Source organism: Lissotriton vulgaris, chromosome 10, assembly GCF_964263255.1.
Source record: "Lissotriton vulgaris chromosome 10, aLisVul1.2, whole genome shotgun sequence".
NCBI lineage: Eukaryota > Metazoa > Chordata > Amphibia > Caudata > Salamandridae > Lissotriton > Lissotriton vulgaris.
The window spans coordinates 741,536,335-741,558,728 of NC_141698.1; the positions used below are offsets into that span (position 1 = coordinate 741,536,335).

The window sequence follows — 22,394 nt, forward strand, 5'->3', positions numbered from 1 at the left end:
TCGCTAACGTCGCTGTCGCCTATTGGCAAGGTGGGCGTAGCGATGGAAATATTCCCGCTATCGCCAAAAACTAACGCCTGCTCAGACCAGTTCTTAGCCATGTTATCCAATGGGAGGTGGATAACATGGCTAAGAGCATTTCATCGCTAATGCGAGAATATCGCTGTATTCTCAGCGATATTCACGCTATCGCTGGAAAAATTATTGCTTTGGAGATAAACGTTGCTAATAGCACGTTATCTCAGCGATAATTTCCGGCAATGCTTAGCGATAAAAAAATCATTGCTAAGCCTAGTTAGCGATAAATATCGCTACTCCTTGGTAATATGCCCCTATGTTCCTTCCTGTCAAATGGTTTACCCAACCTAAAATGTCGGCTTCAACCTCTGCTGAAGCTCTAATACCAGTTTCTCAGTTGCTCCCCATCTGATCCCTTAAAACAGAGATGGTAAAACTTAGATTTAGCCTTTGGATTTTTTTCTTGCCTCTCCTTTAACAACCCCCTCAACTTACACTCAGACTCTGATTGCTTTCAAATTGTGGCTGTCCTGTTTTTGCTAATAGTTAGAACCTATAGCCAATGAATCCTATCCAAATAAGTACAGTGTGTCAATTTCCCTTTTATTCAAAAGCCCTTGAGAGCCTAGGGTTTCATTGGCTGACACACTAGCTTTTCCTTTTTTTCTAACTAATTTAACCCTCTATGATCAGGCTTTCTCATTAACTGTATTCTGTGGCAACGGCCATCCCACAACATTTACAGCTCTGCCGGTCACTTTTCATCCACTCTCATATTACTTGACAGCTCAGTAATATTCGACATAGAGGGTAATCTTGCTGTTCTTACTACTCTTTGCTCCTTGGGGAGCCTGGAAGGATTTAAAAGTATTCTCTGCCTACCTCTCAAACTGGTTCTCTGAATATTTATTTATTTATTTTATTCGATTTATATAGCGCGTTATAACCCAGGGGTCTCTAAGCGCTTGTCCGGTATTGTTCATGCCACCTTTCCCATGACAGTCAGTGTACCTAAGTATTCAGTACTAGGATCTCTTCACTTTTCCCTAACCAAAACCTTTTTTGGAAAAATAATTTTCTGTTTTGATTTCTCATATCTCATGTGTGTTGGTGACACTCAGATATGTTTCTCCTTTCCCACCCTCACTTCTCTCTTCCCATCAAGAATTTCTAACGGACGCACTGTCAAAAGATACTGGATGGCTCTGCATTCCTTGAAGTTGGCCTGAATTAATTTACAGTCATTGAAAAAATTGGTGCATACAGTTTAACATAGCCTCCTATTATATTCCTGGATTAGAACCATATAGCGAAGCAGCTTATTTCTTTCGTTGTACTCACAATAACTTTTCAGCTGTGGACTTTTGCACAAATTTGCATGCATGGCAATGTTGGATTAGTTTCTCCTAAACTACTTTGTTTACAAATCTAGCTTCGCACAACATTATCACGATGCCTCGAACATCATGTACTAGACCCCTTTACACACTATGTACAAATGTCATCCTATTGTCATCCACGGGGCGACAGGGCTATCTACATATCCATAACTTCACAAATCTACACGAACATCACAAGGCTGCCTTCTATTATAAATAATGAGCATCCCGAAGGATTAGTTGAGGAGGTACTTCAGCTGACACTGAGGGTCCCTGCATGCTGAGACTTCACCACGCAGCGGTCTGACATCTTCATGAGAGGGTGTCCACTTTGTGACCAAGACGGGCTCCTACATTCTCTCACACCCATCTTAAATACACTCTAGGTAAAATCAGAGTAGAGTTCTGCATAGTAGGGGTATGCCAGTTAACTGCCTTGATATATGCCTGCATATATACACTGTTTCAGCACCATGATAGAACACTAACTATTATTTACACTGTTGGTGAATGTGATCACGTTCATCTGTTTCTGTCTATGATATTGCAGCACATGTATTCTATACAAGAATAACATTGGTTCAATGAGTATACTGAAAACGTCCCACTGTGTATTCTGTATATTTCTCTGAGAACCAATGATCATGAGTGGCTGAGCAAAAGGCTCTGATCTGTTTCCACGATCTCTTAGGCGTCAGGGTTGTCATGTTCAGTGGTTGCCAGAAACCATTTGATACCCAATAAGGTTAGGGGGATTTACTGTGGCACTATGAGTTAGCTGGTCTATAGGCCAACATATCCTGCGGGGGTGTCCAAAATCATTCTAGGCACCAAGCCGCTAATTTATGTAGAACAACAAACGTGTAGATCCTATGGATTAGTAGGAACTACACAACACCATCTCTTAAACATGTGTAAAGCATTTGCCTTTATTTCTGCTAATTTATTATTTAATTCTTACACCCAGCTGCCTCCAATTAGAATATCATTTATGTAGATTATCAACCGCAGTATATAAGTGATAATCTACTTGGAGTGGAGCAGAATGTACAACAGTACTAATAACATGCCCAATATAATATGATTTATCATTCACACATCATCTTTAAATATATTTTGCATTTATTTTCAAATTCAATTTTTTATTTCTGGAAAGTGAACAAATATTTCTTCAGTTTTATTTATTTCATTTTGTTTCATTGCACTTTTTATTGTATTTTATAAATTTATTTAGTTGCAAGAACAGTTTTAAATGAAGTATAATACCTAATAACAATGGCAATAAACAGGTGAATGTAGGGTGATTGACATATTTATCCCTTTTAGCACAATGAATGTTATGCTCCCATCTTCTGCCCTACCTTTACAGCTAAGAGGATGTGAACATCACATCCTCTCACTAAAAGGAATAAATCCTTCAGTTGCTCGCACAAGAGGGCCTTCCTTTTGGAGCGGTTCATCTCCTTTTATTTTCACTGTGTTCAGTGTTCCGCTGAACAGTTCTGCCTCTGAGCACTGATCACAACAAGATAGTTATTATTGGATAGGGGATAGTATTCCCTTTCCACTGATACCTCTCCGTAGTCACACAGGGTTCTCCAACGAGTAGCTCAAGAGCTACTGGTAGCTCACCAGCCACATGTAAGTAGCTCTTCTATGTGCAGCCCAGCATACTAAATTAGAAGCTTTGGCTTTGTTGAATTAATATATGTATTAAAAAATTGAAAAGTGTTTATTAGAGATAACAATGTGTGCATTTTCAGAACTTATAAGCTGAAGTTTGGAGCACAATGCTTGAATTTACAAAATACATTTAAAGCTAGAATTTGGATGACATGAAATGAATAAAAAATCATCAGGTCTTGGGCAGACCTATAACTAATTGTGTTAACTTGGTGGCAGGAGCATTGTCAATATGGCTGTTATGTGTTACCCTTGTAGTGGCATCCCACAATGACAACGTATTTTTTACATTACTGCTGGAAACCGCCCCTGATGTACTGACGTGAACACTGCTGGTAATTGTGCATACAGTGGCCACTATTGTAATGTTGGCTGATGTTGTCACTATTACAACTCTCATAATATTTGTAGCTCAGGGTGATTTTCAGTGAACATAAGTAGCTCTCATTCCAGAAAAGGTTGGAGACCCTAGTGCATCCCATCTCAGGGATCATTGTAGGGCAGCAGGCCACCCAGGTAGTGCCCCGGGAACACACCAGGCATTTGCACTCATTCATTGTCCCTTCAGGCATTTTTTTTTTATTTTAGACGGGACCAGAGATGTAATATGTGAGGGCATAAGCAGTGCATGACTCAGGTTCACATTATAGTTACCTCTGATAACTATAGCTGGCAAATTTCTGTGTTTTATTTTTAGGTCAAAATGTTATGTTGGCACTGACATATTCACCTAATTATAACGTCACTTTAAACGTTGTTCTTTTCCGTGTATTTCTAAAATTTTTCATTTAACACTTTCAGATCTATTTATCACACCTAACTACAATGTCGCATCAAACTTTATTTTTTTCAGTTAATTTTTAGGGTTTAAAAAAAAAAATATATATATATATATATTTTTACCATACATAAAGCCAAGACAGTGTGAAGTGAAAATTGGTTACACACATGGTCTGCTGTCAGATCCTGCAGCCAATCCCTCACAGTCAAGCAATCTAATGCCGCACACAGCTTTGGGGTAAGCTGCACTGGGTAGTCACCAAAACTCTTATGATCAAGGGCTACGACCACTACAAGCTCCACAATGTAGCTCCCAATGAACATTTTCTTTCTTTTAATTTCTCACACCAATGTTTTCTCTACTGAGCCATCAGTATATGGCCCAAAATAAACTCACTTTATAATGTGCTAATAGCTTGTGATCCACTTCCCACACTTCCTTCTCTAGGCAATGAGGACCTGAAACAGGGTTACAGATGACGATTGAATTAAAGCAGAGAATATATAGGTTACTCTACACGTATCCTGCCTAGCCCATAATTAGGCAGCTATTAAGTTAAAAGCAAGTTCTTAACGACGGAAGCCGAAAATCATAGCCATTTGAAACACTAAGGGGCAGATTTACAATAAGTGGCGCATCCCTGCATATCAGCAGGGATGTGCCACTTATTGTGCGCCATGACTCCGCCACCATTGATGCGCCGCATTTACAATGCAAAAACAACGGTTTACAATGCGGCGCACCAATGGGCAAAAATGACACAGATACGTGACGCATCTATGCCGTTAAGGCGGCGCATTGTTATAGTTGCGTCGCAAGCACGACGCAGCTCCAGCAAGGCTCTGGGGGGGCCCTATCTTGTTAATGCTACGTCAATACTTACGCCTGCTTCAAGCAGGCGCAGGGTTTTGACGCAGCATGGGCCCCAAAGTGACTGAGTGAAATCTTGTAGATTTCACTCAGGCACTTTTAGGAGACGTTCCTGCGCCGGAACGCCGCCCCCCCTGCGCACGAACACCTCCTTCTGGCGCAAGGCTTTACAATGTGATGCATCTCCCAGAAGCGTCACGTTGTAAGTACCCCGCACCATGTCGCATCTTCTGGGGTGCAAGGGGCTTGTAAATCTGCCCCTTAGTCAAGAAATACTCTTGAGAGGCAGCACTTTTCGCCCAGCTAACTGCAGGATCTCTTTATCCAGATCTTATCACACCCATCCTCACTCCTCAAATATGAGAGGGCATTTTCCAAATTGTGGAAAGGCATTTAAGAATCTTCTGGACGATTTCAGACTTTAGAAACACTTAGGGATATTTTTAAGGTGTGTGTAAATAAAAAAAATACATTTTAAATGTCCCAGGTATGTCCCAGGATTCATCCTTACTGCAAGCAAATTACTGTAAAGATGATGGAATTAAAGAAGGTACTTGAGATTTAGTGCTAAAAGTAAGCAGTATCCTGCATGTGACCACTGTGTCTTGGATGGGCCTCATGGGTAGGAAGAATGCTCTTCAGAAGATCTTCCACAGGTAGGAAAGGCTTTCTGACATACGGACCCTCTAGTCCTGTCCTTGACCTCTAAATGATCTTGTGGATTTGGTTTAGCGGCCTCGAAGCCCATCTGTTTGTGGCTGGTGTTCTACTCCGCTAAACTGTAAAGTATCTCCATGGCCTTTCCTTCGGTCTTTTCCTCTCATTTCTCTCTGTATCAGCACCACTCTGGCTGCCACTTTCTTTATCTCCTTTACTCCTCCTATCTGTTTGTTCCTTCCTAAATGAAGATACAGCTTATCCACCCTCTCACCCCTTAACATGACTCTTGCCTAAAGAGAATCTCCAGGCTTTACACCACAAAATATATTCACCAGATGAATACATGGCCAGACCTATTGGTGTTGTCAATGACATCTCTAACTGTTGTAATATAAATGTGCCCAGAAAAAAGGATCCTCGCTGTCACCAATAAACAACGAAAAGAACAAGGAAAAAAACAGCAGTATAAAAAAGTCTTTTCTGTTTTATATTTCCTGGAAGAAGCGAGTTCCAATCCAACTATTTCTTCTCCTCATTACAGGTGACCTATTTTACATCAATATCCCGACAAGTAGAGTTCGAAGGAAATACGAAGACTGTGATCCCCTTATTTTCCATTACATATTTTCTAACCATAGCATTTTCCATTGTATCATGCCTAAGGTAAGCTTTCTCTTCTGTGAACGAAAGAGTTTATAATTCGCATGGGGCCGAGTTTTGTGAGAGGATGTAACGTGAGCTGTTAGACCTGCTCAATGGCAAACAACATATTTTATGTCAGAGCAGAAAAATGCATGTTTGTAGATAAACTGTAAATACGATCTAAAGCTAGCTGGCAAGTAAAACATTTTCATCAAAATAGTTCTTCAAGCGCACAAATATGGTGTTATGTTATGTTGCACTGCTAACGGTGAGAGGTTTTATCCATCACGCCACTCAAATACATTTGGCATGGTTAGTCGATCGGAAATAATAACTATTTAACAAAACAAATATTTGTATTGATACATTTTCTGAGAATACAAAACTTTGCATCATAAACAAGCACTGGCGTTGCCAATAGGTCTCGCAGTAGGAAAGTTTGAGCTATTGGTTTTCTAAATTACATTTTATTTTTTTGTTTTGTGATTTACAATGCCCATACTTTTAACTTTTCGTATTAGGAAAGTTTGAGCGATTGGTATTGTAAATGACACTTTTTTAATTTATGTGTTGGTTTTGAAAATAGCACATCTACTGTTACTTACTGTGACCATGATGTCAAATGCTGATTTCTAGAATGGATCTTTTAGTCAACAGAGCAACCAGACATGACTTATTTCACTGTGTTGCCCTCCGGTCACATTGTGCTTTTCCCATAAAGCATATTTGTTATCTGGCATGGTTTCAACATCAAAATTAACTCGAGATGCCTGAAGAAGTGTGAGCCACAGTTAGGACTGCCCTAGTTCCTGACAGGGTGTGGAGAAATCCAGGCCTAAATTGGCCCCTGAGCACACCAGATCTTGAGTTATAGACTGCGCTCTTTGCCTGTTTCCACTCAGGGTCAACCCAGTGACTCGAAATCAGTATCCATATCCGTCCTGATCACCAACGATTAGCTCCAAACCCTTTCTTGTAAACAATAACCCTGCATGCAAGACCTCATGCAGGGCTCCAAGCTCTGTATTGTAAACGATACCCCTTGCAAGCCATGGTTCATGAAGCACATGTGCTGTCACAGGTGAGGCCTAAAAAATTACCATTCTTATAAATACATTTTAAAAAACATGGATTAAAACAGACATGAAAGCAGCCGTGGCACTGATGTGGACTACTTTTTGGCAGTCGTGCACTAGTGCACAAGCAAAATGCTGTCACTCGTCATGCAAGAAAGTAAGTGACTGAAGTTGGGTGACTGGTTGCTTTATGCTATATGTGGTAATGAGGGAAGCAAAATGTGCGTGACACTTGAGCAGACCAGTGGATGAAGAGGGCTGATCGAAAGCCCTGTTATGTATATATAGATGCATGTATTTTTATTAGGAATATGTTGGAAAACATGAGCGTAGTGAGATTGTCCAGGCCACACCCAAAAATGTCAGGGTGGGACAGCTGGTACCATCAGCCCCTGAGTTTCACCACTGCCCTCCCATTTGCTTGACCTGGATTGAGGTGGGGTACAAACCTGTGATTTGCACCTGACAGATAAAACTGAAGAGAGATACCCATCCTGTGGATCTTCCAAAAGCACCGGCAGCAGAGAAAAAAATGTAAAAGACAAACAGCTCTTTCTAGAGTAGTGGAAAACTGTGAGAGAAGAAGCACTATTGGCCATAGCCAAGAAAGGTAATGTTTTTGGATATTGGTAAGTGTGATCAATTTGTTTGAGCAGCGTGTGTAACGTCACATCACACCTGAGGAGGAAAGGCTTTATTTGCTGAGTTGGAATTTTCACCTGTTAACTGAATCTTGTATGTGCACAGCCAGGCTTGCACCTCCACGGGTCTGTCTTACTATGGCTCAGCTCTGCTAAAAACCATGCCTCATTCACGTTTGTAGAGCTTCTTGGTTTTCTATTTGAAGACTGTGCGGAAGTTAAGAGAGGCCGCGCAGATGAACCTCCCGATCCAGCACCACTCGTGATGTGCTCAAGGACATCGTGCCCTGCGCTCGCCTATCTGGAATACCTACCTCTGTGTGACTCAGCAGACATCCCCCTGCACGCAGCACAGGCTTTCATCTCTCTAGCGATCAAACAGCTGTCGGCAGAGAGTTGATTAAAAACCGGCGTGATCAGCACGGCCCGGCAGCATGGAGCCCTGCATGGCTCGCAACGAGGTGCTGCGTAACTCAGCTATGTGCCGCGTGTCACGGCTTCCTCCCAGGGCTGCTTTGCTAGTGTGAACCCTGGGTCGCCTTGATTGCTGGAAGCCCCTTAAATTTGTAAACCACGACTGAGGCAGACGAATCCTAGTCGTACTCATTGACAAAGCACACGGAAAACGAGCTATGCTGATGTCAGCTATTTCATGTGAGGTCGCGTTGTTGCAATCCCCGACAACTTGACAAGTGCCTGATGAAGCCTCGTGGTGGACTTCTAAAAGAGACGTGGTGTGCGCTGGCCATGTCATCGCTTGTTTGTTACTTTAATCCATGCTGTATAGCATGGCTAAAAACTTGACAAATCCAGTATTTGGCTTTGGCAGTGCTTGCTAAGTTGTTGTAACAGTTTCACCACTGGCCTCATTACCCCGGGTACAAAAGTACTTTAGTTGAGCACAAGATGGAGGGACTGTGGCTGGGAGTGGTCAAAGCCAAGACTGGCAGTGGGAGGGGGATGAGGCAGGGATAAATGGATGGAAACGTATGCATTCCAATGAAGTGCTTACACAACAAGCGATGCGCGCTCTGTGCTGGGGGAGGGGGAGGGCCATTAGCCTGTAAGAACTCGCAGCAAGATCAAAGGAAGGGTGGGAGGGACATTGGCGAGCTGGGGAACAGATGGCCGTGAAAGTTTATGGCCCAAAAGCGCGTGCCTGTGGCCACGTGAATTCGAAGAAAACCGCACGAAAAAACCTGTGGTTTCATGAGTATTTTGAGCACTTGAATTCTCGCCATTTCCCATTTCCTTCGGAATGGAAAAGGCGAGACCTAAAAAAGAACATCCTGGTACAACAGGTACATAGAATTAGATCATAAATCGGGAAGAGCTAGAGTAGTCAAAGCTGGGAAACCGGGTTCGAGTCTGGGCAATGACGCTCAACATCCTGTGATTCTGGGAAAATAATTTAATCTCCCCGCGCCTAACAAAAACAAGTATTGGCATATAGCCAATAGGGCTCGCCTTTTGGACCTTATACATTTTTAGCTATTCGGCAACCTTTCCTGGGACAAATACAAAACAACGTAAATGATGTAATAAAAAAATATATAAATGCACGCATCTAAGTTCCTTCATGCCACCTGTATGAAGTACAATCCATCGGATTCCCAGTTCCATCCTCGTCATTAATATTAGCAATCCAAAATGCCCTTCGGTGTGCCTCCGTACCAACCATTATCCGCGTAGCTCTCCACCATAGCCTTGCCTTCTTCTCAGCACTGCGACATCACTGTTCCCCCACTCCACGAAGATCGGAGCTACCTGGGGGAGTGGCACTTTTATGCCCCGTGTCCTTCCCGCCTAGCTGGCAGACTCCCCCATTGGAGGGTTTGTACCCCGCTCGCCTCCCCATTGGCAGACGGGGGTTTGGCACCTTCCTGGCGGCTGACGCAGGGGGCACGCGCTCCTCCCCCGCTTCAGGGCTCCTTGGTGCACCAAAAACCGGTTCTTCCTGGGCTGCACGGCGTTTGGTTGTGGCGCCGGCCCTCTAGCCCTCGTTGGGGGCGGCCCCTGATATTCAGACGTGTGCTTTGACTCGACGACCTCCGTGACAGCATATGATTAGATTAGGGAACTTGGTGAAGGCCTGCAGCAGAGGCACTGTGGTGACATGAAAACAGCTTTTCACACGGCCTCAGGTTTAGGAAGACTATTAAAAAAAATATATCAGACGGGAGGGAGAGAAGAAAGGCCATCACACGCCGTACAGTGTGATGGCCAAATAGAACGATTGTTTAGTGAAATCACCATCGAGGGAGCAAAGCCCACAACAGAAGTGGCCCGTGGTGGGAGTGCTGCCGGGCGCTGACAAGGTGCAGGGGAGGGACAGGGTGAGGGGGGGGTAGTAAATCTCGGGATGCAGTCGCACAGAGGTAAGTACACAAACAAATAAATAAAACGAATTTGTTATGCGCTGCATCGCATTTTGCAATGCAGCACTTGCAATGAAATGTGTTTTATTTATTTGTTTACTTACCTTTGTTCGGCCATATTCCGTAGTTTACTACCCCCACCCTGCTCCTCCCCTTCCACACCGCTCCGCAGCACTCCCTCCACGGGCCGCTACTGGCCCACAAGTGAGGGACATTTAAGCAAATGCACCAATAACAAGTCTGCATTTGTAAATGACCCAGAAAACAGCCAATGGCAATTGGTGTCTGTGCCAAACCCCACAGTAGAGATATAACAGGTCGATCAGCTCGACCTAATGATTGTGTCTGTCTGTAATGAAACTGATGCTTATTTAAAGCGCTCTGATACCTGTATGTTTGGGTTAAGTGTGCGCTATATAAAACTAAAACAAAAAAAGTAATACAGTTACAAATTGGTGCTGGCATTATCCACATCAGACAGCTTTACTAGTTTAGTGGAAATCTCCACTTTATATCCCAACACATGGTGGCTCACCTTCCCTCTCTCTTGATCTGCAGTTAGAGGTTGTGATTCGCTAGATCGGAAGTAATTATGGCCCTCTGTTCAGTGATCTTATTCCCAGTGCCCAGGTAATCTCAATGATGCTGGTAAATGGAGTCAGCGGGTCTATCTGGTTTACGAGATCTGTGGAAATAGGCGGATAGGGAGCATTTCGCCCATAGATCAGCTGAAATGTCTAGGCGAAATGTTGTCCGAAACATGGACGAATCTATGTGGGAGCACAGATTGCAGCATGTTATTCCCTGTGCTTGAAATGGGCAGGTACTGTCTGGTACTGAGTACCTCACTTTTATTTGAAGGTGAGAGTACATGCACTTCTCAACAAAACCCTGTTTCAATTCATGTAATAGGAGAGTACTGCCACTTCTCAGGTTCTGTAAATAGTGATAACCTGACCTATATTTTTATTTGAAGCAATGGTTATTCCCCAGTATGCTGTAGCTATGAGTATTTATGCTCACGAGCCCTGCCAGCCTCCCCCATACTGTGACCCCGGCCCAGCCAGACACAAGAGTGAGTTACCGGACAAACACTTAGCAAATTAAGCAAAAGTGCAAGGAGACTTTTACAAATTAATCTCCTAATACAAAGGAAGGTTAGCTGATGTTAACACTCCGTGTAAATTAACCAATGCACTTTACTTCCTGCATGTTCATTGATGTACCAGGAGACAGAGATGCAGAGGGAGTGGAGGGAAAACTGCATAACATGTAGATATGATTGTGTGTTGTCCCTCACTCTGACCATGAGGAATGCCTGTCAATGGGGCTGCACACCCATCAGGCCTTGACTCTTGGTTGATATGTACAAGTGTGTCTCACTACTTCCCACCACAAGGCTTTCATTGTAGACGTTGTGCTCTATACAATAAACCCATAACTTAGCTCACACCCTTTGCATGTTCTCCAAAGCCACCCATCATTAGCACACTGTGGACGTCCTCCTCTAGACTTACACCAGCCACACAAGCCATGTGTCTGACAGCACTATGCAAGCTATGCACCTGTACCACAATTTTGGTTTTACACATGGCTTAGCCTATTTCTGTAGATTGTCATGGCTATCTCCTGCCTTCAATACCCATGTTGACATTAGTGGCAGGCTCTACCCTGACAGCCCTCTCAGCCTTGTACTTCCAGCTAAACCTTTGCAGTTTCATCTCACTACTCTTCCTATCATTATCATATCTAGTTTGTAGGAGGGCCACAATGAAATGACATGAAATCTCCCTGGTCTACATCCTCACCTATGCCATTTAAATGATCATGTACGACTACTAATTCACTGATGCCTCGACTCATACTTTCCCCATATGAAGACATAGTTAGTATGTCACACTATTAGTCTATGCTACGGTGGTGTAACGGGGGCATGAGTTTTTTGGGGTGGCAGACCACCCTGCAGTTACATGCAGCCGCAGCGGACGGCAAACGCAAGGATTGCCAGCACCCCCCCCCCCCGCTCTTACCTGCAAACACAGGGACCACCACAGTCAGAAAAAGGTTTAGCAATGTCACTGTTATTCTAGTATTTCCACCACCCTTCCCCAGAAGAAATGGCAGAATCTTCAGCATTACTTGCAGGTGTTTTCAGGGTGTTTGCTGGGTGAAGTAGTGTGGCACACTGGTTAGAGGCGGCAGACCCGAGAGCAGAGGACGGCCCGGGACCAGGGTTCGATTCCCAGCGCGGCAGGTTTCTGGACCAGGGTCAGCGGACTCGATAATTCTCTCGCCTCGGTGCCCACTCTGATCAGCGGTCACACTCGGCAACTCTGGGCATTAGCTTGCCTCATCTTCACTAACGGCCCCCCAGACTGCCGGGGATGCCTGGTCGCACCCTGGAGATACCCATTAAGGGACCATCTCTCAGGGAAGCCAGGAAGGGTTTCGCAGCGGTCGAAGCGCCAGGACGCCTACGGGTAGCAGTGCGCTATATAAATGCCAACACACATTTACACATTTTCTCTGCTTTGAAATGGCTGACAATGTCACTTGGTGCCACTGTTTTGAAAGATATATGGACATTGTTACCTAGTGACTTCACACAGTGACATTGAGGAGTTGGGACCTAGGCACTTTTAGGATGTGGATACATTTTCATTTAATTCCAAAATTGTGTAAGGCACGTATAACTCCTGTGGTGAAACATTGTGAGCGGTTTAATGGAACAGTCTCACTGGAATTACTCCGGGTCCCATTGTCCTCGTCCCATTCATTCGTCCCTCCACCACACCCGGCGGCCGGCCTTCCTGTTTGGGCTTGGTTGTGCAGGCAGGATGCTGGGTAAGTACTGCTTATGTACTCCCGGTGGGAGGGGCAGTATTAGGGGACCAGCATTCCTCTTGTCTTTTTTTCTATCGAGAGATGGTTATCTCCACTTTGTTATGAATGGGAGGAGGACATTAGGGACCTGGGGTAATGCCCTTGTTCTTGCAATGCTCCTCTGAAAACTGACTGCTGTAAAACAATGTATCCGAGAACCCTCTCCAACATGATTGCCAAACTCCAGATGATTTCAAGTTTTACAGGTCACTTCATTCTGCACCTGAAACACATGAATAACTTCTCCCTTGATTTGTTCTATTAAACTCCTCGTTAAAAAAGGGTCAAATATAACATTCTTTGCCTTGTGTACAAGCTTGGAACACGAGGTGCTCATGGCAAAGCTTTCTGTCCAAAGTGTTTAATTCAGCTTGCCTGTTTAGTGATTATGTTAGGTACTTACCTCTTACGTCATAATAATTGGGTAGCAAACTTTGCAAAAATTGGCAAGAAATTACTTATTATATGTACTCTTTTTGTATTTGGTCCGGATTCCCGGCAAGCATATTAGTGAAGCTTATTTCTGTTTTTTAGCACAGCCATTGTCAAGTTAACATGAACAAGAATATGGATTAGCATTTTTAATAATTGTCAATATGTTAATGTAAAACAGAAAGTTATATACTTTACAGGTTGGACTGCGTGAGGAACAAAATTTGGGTCGCATCATTTGGAGTGATCTCAGCTGGAATGGCTGTACTGGCTAGTTTTGGACTGCTACTGATGTGTGGAGTTCCATTTGTCATAACCGTAGCAAACTCCCCATTCCTAATTTTAGGTAAGTGAATATTTCTAATAGTAACAGAGTAAGAACTGAAGTTTTGTCAAAGTGAATATACATTGTATCAAAGAGCCAGGTTTATAGACAGAAGGGTAACTTATGCCTTTCATGAGTTATATAGTTGTGTGAATTACACATGTTTGGGTTGCTCAAAAACCTTTCATACCCAAATTCACATACCTTTTGACGGTCGAAGACACAGGCATGAGTGCATGTTAGTTATTGGTGAGTTTTCTCACTTTGTCTGCAGCACTAACAACTGCATCTTTGAAGTTTATCTTACATACGCCAAAAATGTGGCAAGTGATATTCTAAATGCTTGTGTAAAACAAAGGAAGTTACACCTCAGTGAATGATCACTACTTTGACACACGATTTTTCCATTCTCTCCTTGGCACTTCCCATGTAAAACTTAAATAACACACAGGAGTAACTACCACCTGCAGATGGGCCGAAGATCTCCAAATGGTAGCAAGGGAAAACTAAAAAAAGGTTTATTAAACTTTGAAAAAGTTAGCAAAATATGGTATTGTTTAATGTTATCGTAAATTGTTTATATTTATTTTAAATGTAGAACAAAAGAAAGAATTGCTACAGCACTATTACCTTAATTTTGGATTACATCTTTAATTCATGTGAATATATTAAATTAAATAAAAATATTTTATTGAAGTTTAAATCACACAATCAAGTCCCACCTAATGTATTTTTTATTATTATACATCTATAATTATTGGAAGTGACTTATCAACTTACTTTAAAGTAATTTAATAAAATGTTATCAAAAATGAATGTAATATTCGTTTATACATTAAAGAAAGTTGTTAAACTATTATGCAATTAAATAATTAAATAAATAAATAATTTTTAACTAATTTAAATAATGTAATTTATTTTAACATTATTTCCTAGGGGGTTCTATTATAAGTCCCTACATCCATTATTGTCTATAGGAGGGTGTTAACTTATCAATGGTTGGACTTACTGCTATTTCTTTGTGACAGAAGTAACTAAAACTTGTACATTTTGCTCCACCCCATTTTTGAAGGAGTAGAGATATGTAAATCTGCACTTTTGAGTAAATAGCCAAAAGTAGTAAAGTTGCTAAAAAGTGTAAGAGTAAACGTAAAAGTGTAAACCACTCCCCTTCTACAGATGCTTCAGAGATCCACATCTCACTTTATCTTTACCTTCCCTGCTTTATCCATTAATCTTCTCTTCCTCATCACATTTTAAGTGGCATATCATTGCAAAACGTATGGGGTCCAATTCACAAAGAAAAGGTGAACACTCATGTTCAGTGTAAGCGCACGTGTTTTGAGAGTTCAGAAACATTCCCGGTAGTATGCCTGGAAATTTGTGCCAATTGCTGTATTCCACTCCTACTACAGGAATGTCATGTGACATCTGCTGAGGAGCTGCAGCCCGATATGGAAATGCAATAGTTTTTTTTCTCCAGAGGAAATACATATTTATTTATGGCGAACCAATTCTCACACACAGCAAAAACATTGGGAGTTTTTTTTTTCTCACACCCTGGAAATGGAGTTTATTCAGCTCTTTGCTGTGGAACATCTTCAGTCATTTAAAGAATGCAAAAGTATCAGAGAGAGGTTTATGAAGGTAGCACAGGTGTATATGTAGAACTGAAGTTTTGTGAATCAGCCACTATGTGTCTCTACTTCTTCTTTCACTAAATCTCTTGTGGCACGTACACACATCTTGTTAATCCTGGATTCAATTTGGCACTATACACTATTTTTCAATGTACTTCAGGTCCGTATCAGAGTATGGTTAGTGTTTCCAAAAGTGCTGCAAGTGTTATTCCAACTATTCTAAATTCGTTTCCAGTCTGGTATATTGCCAGCAAACACAAAGTTGGATTAATTGTTCTCCATTACACTGACACTTCTTTTTCATGTTTAGCCCCTCGAAATCTCCTTCCCTTCATGCTCACTCATGAATAGTTCAGATTAAATGACACAATACTTTTGTGCTTTATGTGTGTATGTGCAACTAAAATGCTTTGTATCCCATTTGCACAACTTAATTGATTTAAGTTTTATGAATCAGGTGTAGATTATTCACGATTGTATCATGATATTTCATATAAATTGAGGTCATTATTCTTGACTTATAAGACATGTTCCACCCCATGCGAGATTTGGACTTGAAAAAATGCTGTGAACCATTTCATTTTGATGTATGTTCATCATAATATATTGATAATTTAAAATAGTGATTATGAACAAAAACATTTTCTCATAGGAAACGACCTGCAATGTATGCAGCATGTATTAAGTGTGATTCCAAATAATGCATAATATATATAATGCCCATGCAAGAGAGGATCTTCTTTCATGTACTATGTGCAACATTTGGATACATTGGAACTGATTCACAAAGGTACACTTACACGTTTTGTGTACGTTTACTCTTTTTCGGTATTCACAAAGCTTCAATTTAATAGTAGTAAGTTTACATCTGTTGAGACTCTTCAGTCGGGGCGAAGAACTGCCTACCTAAAAGACATGCCTATCCTATATTTTAATGTGCAGAATACTCCTTCCTGACCGAGGAGTCTCTGCAGTTGTAAAGTTACTATTAAATGGAGTTTTGTGAAAACTGAAAAAGAGTAAACTTGCACAAACGTCTAAGTTTATCTTTGTGGATCAGTTCATTGTGCACACCTAAATGTGGACTTACATATGAAAAGTGGCTTTACCCATATGAGTGTTAGGGGAATAGGTAGCCAAGTGCAATGCAAACTATGTAAACATTTGCAAAGTGGAAGCTTTCGGGATTGTCTTAAAAAGTGTGATAATGCCCTGACTCACGTATCTGTGCCAAATAGATCAGAGAACATTTGCACAGAAAGTATGGGAACGTGCATTACCCCCAGATCCCTCCTGTCCTCATCCCCTTCATACATAGCAAGTGAGATAATCCATCTCACGACAGAAAAAAGAAAAGAAGGAAGGCTGGTACACCCCCCCCCCCCTTACTGGGAGTACATAACCGTACTCTACCCAGCATTCCTCCTGTTCTTTTTTCTGTATTCCGACAGTATGATGTGGACCAGGAGCCGGGGGGCTCCTGGGGGGCTGATGTGTTACTGGGCTTTGGGTTAATGCTGGATTCCTGGTCTCCCGCTCTGCCGGACTTGGGGGGAGTCCTGCTGACGCCTCCCGATCAGGGTAAATTTGCACAGAAAGTATGGGAACGTGCATTAACTTATACATGTGCATAAGATGTGTGAGCAATGGGAGCCATCGTTACTTGAAGTGTTTCTAATAAGGGATATAATGTGCAGTAAGAATTTCTGATATTTCCCTATCCGTTGCATGTGTAACATATACTTTCTGTACAGTCCATATATGTAGAGTTAAAATAGGTGTGTGTGTCAGGTACATACATAGCATATGGCCTGTAACATACATTATGACATAAATATTTGCACATATTTATCAGTGGAATATAAGTGAATACCCAAACATCTGTGAGCTGAGTCCTTGCCTAGGCGTACTGATTGCTCAGGTGTAGTTCACATATGAGCATATTGAAATCTGTGCCCATTGTGAATCAGCCCATTGTGTTTATTTCTTTTAAAAATATAATAGTTACGCATGACTTTACTTAGAAAAAAGGTTTGTGTTTTGCATACCCATAGCCTTAAAATGTCTCATGATACATTAATATTGTAAATATTCTTTCTACTTTCTTTAGGAGTTGGTGTTGATGACATGTTCATTATGATTGCTTGTTGGCAACAGACTAAAGTTAAAGACTCTGTTGAAGACCGGATGGCTCACACTTACGCAGATGCCGCTGTGTCCATCACAATCACAACCCTTACCACATCCTTGGCATTCTACATTGGAATAATGACCTCTTTTCAGTCGGTTCAATCATTTTGTATCTATACTGGCACTGCCATTTTGTTCTGCTACTTGTTCAGCATCACATGTTTCGGGGCTGCTTTGGCACTAAATGGTAAGCGAGAAAAATCCAACAGGCACTGGATGAGCTGCAAAAAAGTGGAAGAAGTACCTCAAGCTGGCCGTTCCTCTATATACAGTGCATGCTGCGTAGGGGGCTCCTATGACGCAACAACTGGTACAGAACAAGAACACCCTATTCCCAGATTCTTTAAAGATTTTTACGGACCTTTTCTTACCAATGTATGGACTAAGGTATTTGTGGTGATCTTCTATTTTGGATATTTGGCCTGTGGCATCTATGGGTGCCTGCAAACACAAGAAGGTATAGATCTTCGAAATCTGGCAAGTGATGATTCCTATGTTAGACCTTTTTATGATGATGAAGATTTGTATTTTTCCAGTTACGGCCCAAGAGTTATGGTCTCTATAACCGAAGATATAGCCTACTGGGACCCATCTGTTCGTGAAGAAATTGGGAAATGCATGGCCTCATTTGAAAATAGCTCTTACATTGACAAAAGTCTTTCTGAATCATGGCTACTTACATATGAGCGTATATCTGGTCGATTTAACATAGATTTAGACAACCAAAATACTTTTATTGGCAATTTAACAACATTATATGCTTTTTTCCCCAACTTAAGGCAAGACGTTGACCTAAAAAATGGGAACATTTTAGCTTCACGTTTCTTCATTCAGACGGTAAATGTGATAACTGCAGTTGATGAAAAAACAATGTTAACCCAAATTAGGGATCTGGCAAAGGGCTGCAGTGTCCCAGTAAAGGTGTATCACCCTGCATTTATATATTTTGATCAATATGTTGTAATAGTGGATAACACTATTCAAAATGTTCTAGTCGCTACAGCAGTTATGCTAGTGATCTCATTATTACTGATACCGAACCCCCTTTGTTCATTGTGGGTGACATTTGCAATTGCCTCCATTATCGTGGGTGTGACAGGTTTCATGGCTTTTTGGAATGTTAATCTTGATTCCATATCCATGATCAATCTGGTAATCTGTATAGGATTTTCGGTAGACTTTTCGGCACATATCTCATATGCATTTGTCTCCAGTAAGGGATCCACACCCAATCAAAAGGCGGTAGATGCTTTGCATATTCTTGGATACCCAATAGTCCAGGGAGCTGTTTCGACTATTTTGGGAGTTATTGCATTGTCTGCTGCAGGAAGCTACATCTTCAGAACCTTTTTTAAGATCATGTTCCTTGTTATTGCGTTTGGTCTTCTGCATGGCATCGTTTTTATTCCTGTCTTTTTAACTTTCTTTGGAATATGCAACAAATGTAACAAAACATCTAACGGGGAAGCAAAAGTCAATGAATCTAAAAAAGCACGGGATATGACTGACAACTGCAAAGACAAATCTCACAATAACTATGAGGTTGACAATTACAATAAAAAACATGATGTGGTTATTTACAATAAACACGTTCAAGATCCGGATTGCCCGTGACCTGTCAGTGAAATGTGAAACATTATTATTTTGGAAACTATCTGAAAGTTGTTAAATGCACTGTCTGTAAACTGGAATTATCATGGCATCAGATTATGTCATTCAGGCGCAATGTATATTTCTCTTTTGTCCTTTGATACATTTTATCAGATGCTATTTATGATGTCATTATAGAGCTTTTACAACTACTGTTATATTGTTTTAATTATCTTGGCACAGAACTCTTTGCCTGACTGTGTGCGTACAAAGTTTTAAGAACACAAGCATTTTTATATTTTCATTTAGACACACAAGTGTTTAATAAAAATTGTTTTATTCAGAAAACGATCCCCCATTTTGAGTGGAAATATTCGGAACTAAATTTCATAGGCTGACAAAGAAAACTTAAATTGTGCTTGTCAACCATGGGCCTTCCTATCTCACATCTCTGCCTGCACAGAGCCCCAAGAACACAGAGACAAATATTGCCAAGGAAAGAGTTGGTGCAAAAGAAGAGCCCAGACCATCTATTTTAAGTGTTTGCCGTCCCTGAGATTATTACCTCAATTTGTTTAGCCCTGGATTTAGTGCAACCACACCAAGATAACTATGGCATGCTGTTGCTGCTGACAATTCCAGTACCAATTCCCTAAAGGAGAACTTCAATAAACTTCAATAAACAAGGGTCAAGCAGACATGATAACCTCTCTGGAAAAAAGTTTTAAAAAAAGAGTGAACAGAAATAAATTATAGATGATATTCAGAAAAATTGAAATGCTAAAAAAAGATTGGCTCCTCTTGGACACATGCTGGAAAACATCTCAGAATAAGACTGATCCCATGGCGTTGAAAGTTAATTTATGCGGTTTTAGGAAGTTAGGCTTCTAAACCAAGAAGAAATATTTCGCTGAAAGGATAGGACAGGTTGAAAGTCATTCCTCTGAAGTGGGTAACATATTTAGGAATCTAATGTGGAAGGAAGAGTCAGGCATCAGACAGCAACCGTCCTAAGTATGCAATTCACTAAACAACTTGTTCCAGAAAAAAATCTAAGATATTTGTGATAAACATGAGAAAGTGGCCACACCTTTGCAGCTCCTGAAGTTCAGTTGGGCAGGGATGGTTGACTATCATCCTTTAACTTCAGAATCAAATAAAAGCCTCTTCCTTGTCACAGATAACTTCTCAAGTAAAGCCATTGTGAATTGATGTGCACCTTGGTTCTTTACTGGAAGAGGCCCTCACAGCTTTTATATCAGACAGTGACCCAGCAGCAGAGAACCAGCTACATGTACCCTACACTTAAAATTACCTTTGTTGGCTTGAAGGATCTGCTCATCCACTGGCCGGTTTCAAACTCACCTTTACCTTTTGTGACTAAATGCTAGACTGTAAAGAAACAAAAACCACAACAGCATTCAATAGAAACCTATTAAAGTTTAGAATGCTTATTATTTGAGGTTTCTACTCACTAAAGGGATGCAGACTTTTTAAAATGATAATTTAAATCAAAATTTTGCGTTATGTGATTGTGGGCACCCAGCAGCAGTGATACCATCGAACCATGTGACCATGTTAGTCATCGAGGACGATAGTGTACTGATAAGCCAACTGGTAACCTCCATGGAGGGCACAGAGTCAATATTGATTTGACTTAAATGTACATTTTTGCAGATGATCATGACCTCATGGCATCAGTTGATTTAGGATGTGATCTATAGTTTGACAGCTGGAATACTCCATCACAAGGATGATGGTTATCACGTCCTACATACCATAAGGACCTTATATCTTACAGTATTTGCAGAATGGCAGATGGGATTTCTGTAATATTTGTGATGTAGTATCCTATCCACCAAACTCTAAAACAGGCCCTTAGGCTTTCCAAGATGACCATCATGTAGGGTCAGAGTTATATTCTGAGAAGTTTAAATAACGTCTAGAGTACCGTGGGATCAGAGCTGTTGCACCTATAGTATACCTCCTGTTTGTTTTCATTGCCAAATGATCATGTACCAGTGAACTATATCAACCTTATACTAATGACAGACATTCTGCTAATGCAATAAGACGATTCAAATGGCAGTCAAAATATTATTTTGTGTCAAATATAAGTATGGTTACAAAATACGCAGACTGTCTGTTTGAATAGTTGAGCATTAAACATGTTGTTGCTTACTTTTCCTATCGACGTGTATATTAGCAGAGGGAAAGATGGTACTGTTTGTGAATTTTAGAGTCAGGAAATATGACCATATGACACCAACAGGGAAGCAACAGAGCTGGGTGATGATTGAACAAGGATGTTTAGCATTTAACACACCGCATAATCTTGGAATTGATTAGACTCTGATATTTGGTGGTGAAAAGTGAAACATATACCAAGCAAGATTGAGTTTTTTTGCCTTGCCAGTTTAGCATAGCATACACTAGAAACAACCTGAAAGCAGCACTTTGATGTTGGGAAATTATATTCCAGGAATACAGGCTTTGTAATATTCTCCACTCTGAAATGCACCTGGTTACAACACTGTCAATGTTTGAAAAGAGACTAAAACTGTATTTACTGTTATGCAAACAATGCTGAGGCCTGTGGATGGATTTTTGTGTTATTTAATGCGTTATTGGTTCATTGTTTATTTTTGTTTTAGTTAAATAACCTGGATAGTAAATCATGTGGGAAGCTTCAGTGTGTACGTAAAGTTCCTATGCTTGATGTGCCTTTGTTGCACTTCAAAAATAAATAAACTAAAACTAAACAAAACGTTTCTGCTTCGATTGCTGCTGCTTATGAAAGCTTGTGGTGCAGTTTCACTGTCTCTGGCCGTCATTCGCCTGGGAGTTATGGTATGCCGTGGCGATGAAGCGTGTCAGGGCTCTCCATAAGCTAATACAGTCAGGAGGCACTCACAGCTTCTGGCAGCACAGAGATGACCTGTGGAAGGTTCCTGTCCCTCTGTAAATTTCAAACTTTAATCTGAGTTCAGAAAGATAACAGAGCTCCAAACAGCAAAAGAGAGAGATAGCTTGGGAAGGGGTGCCATGGCATAAGAATTATACACAAATAAAGAAGCATTAAGGAGTTGATTGTTGTCTGTGTGACTAAGGACCTGATTTTGAGTTTGGTGGTTGGCAGTAAGTTCGACAGGATGGCTGAGGACTTTACCTCCGCAATCCAGAGGGACTTGAGCTGGCCTAGCAGA

General features: G+C 41.2%; 1 protein-coding gene across 1 annotated transcript in view; it reads left to right on the top strand.

Moving 5' to 3' along the window:
- LOC147688737 (patched domain-containing protein 3-like) overlaps positions 1 to 21,955 on the top strand; it is a 35,890-nt gene extending 13,935 nt beyond the window's left edge. Inside the window, exons 2-4 of the mRNA XM_086941609.1 lie at positions 5,933 to 6,054; positions 13,644 to 13,789; positions 17,519 to 21,955. Coding sequence (XP_086797735.1) covers positions 5,933 to 6,054; positions 13,644 to 13,789; positions 17,519 to 19,212 — 1,962 coding nt within the window. The 3' untranslated portion in view covers positions 19,213 to 21,955. The remainder of the gene's footprint in view (positions 1 to 5,932; positions 6,055 to 13,643; positions 13,790 to 17,518) is intronic.
- Positions 21,956 to 22,394: the final 439 nt, after the last annotated feature.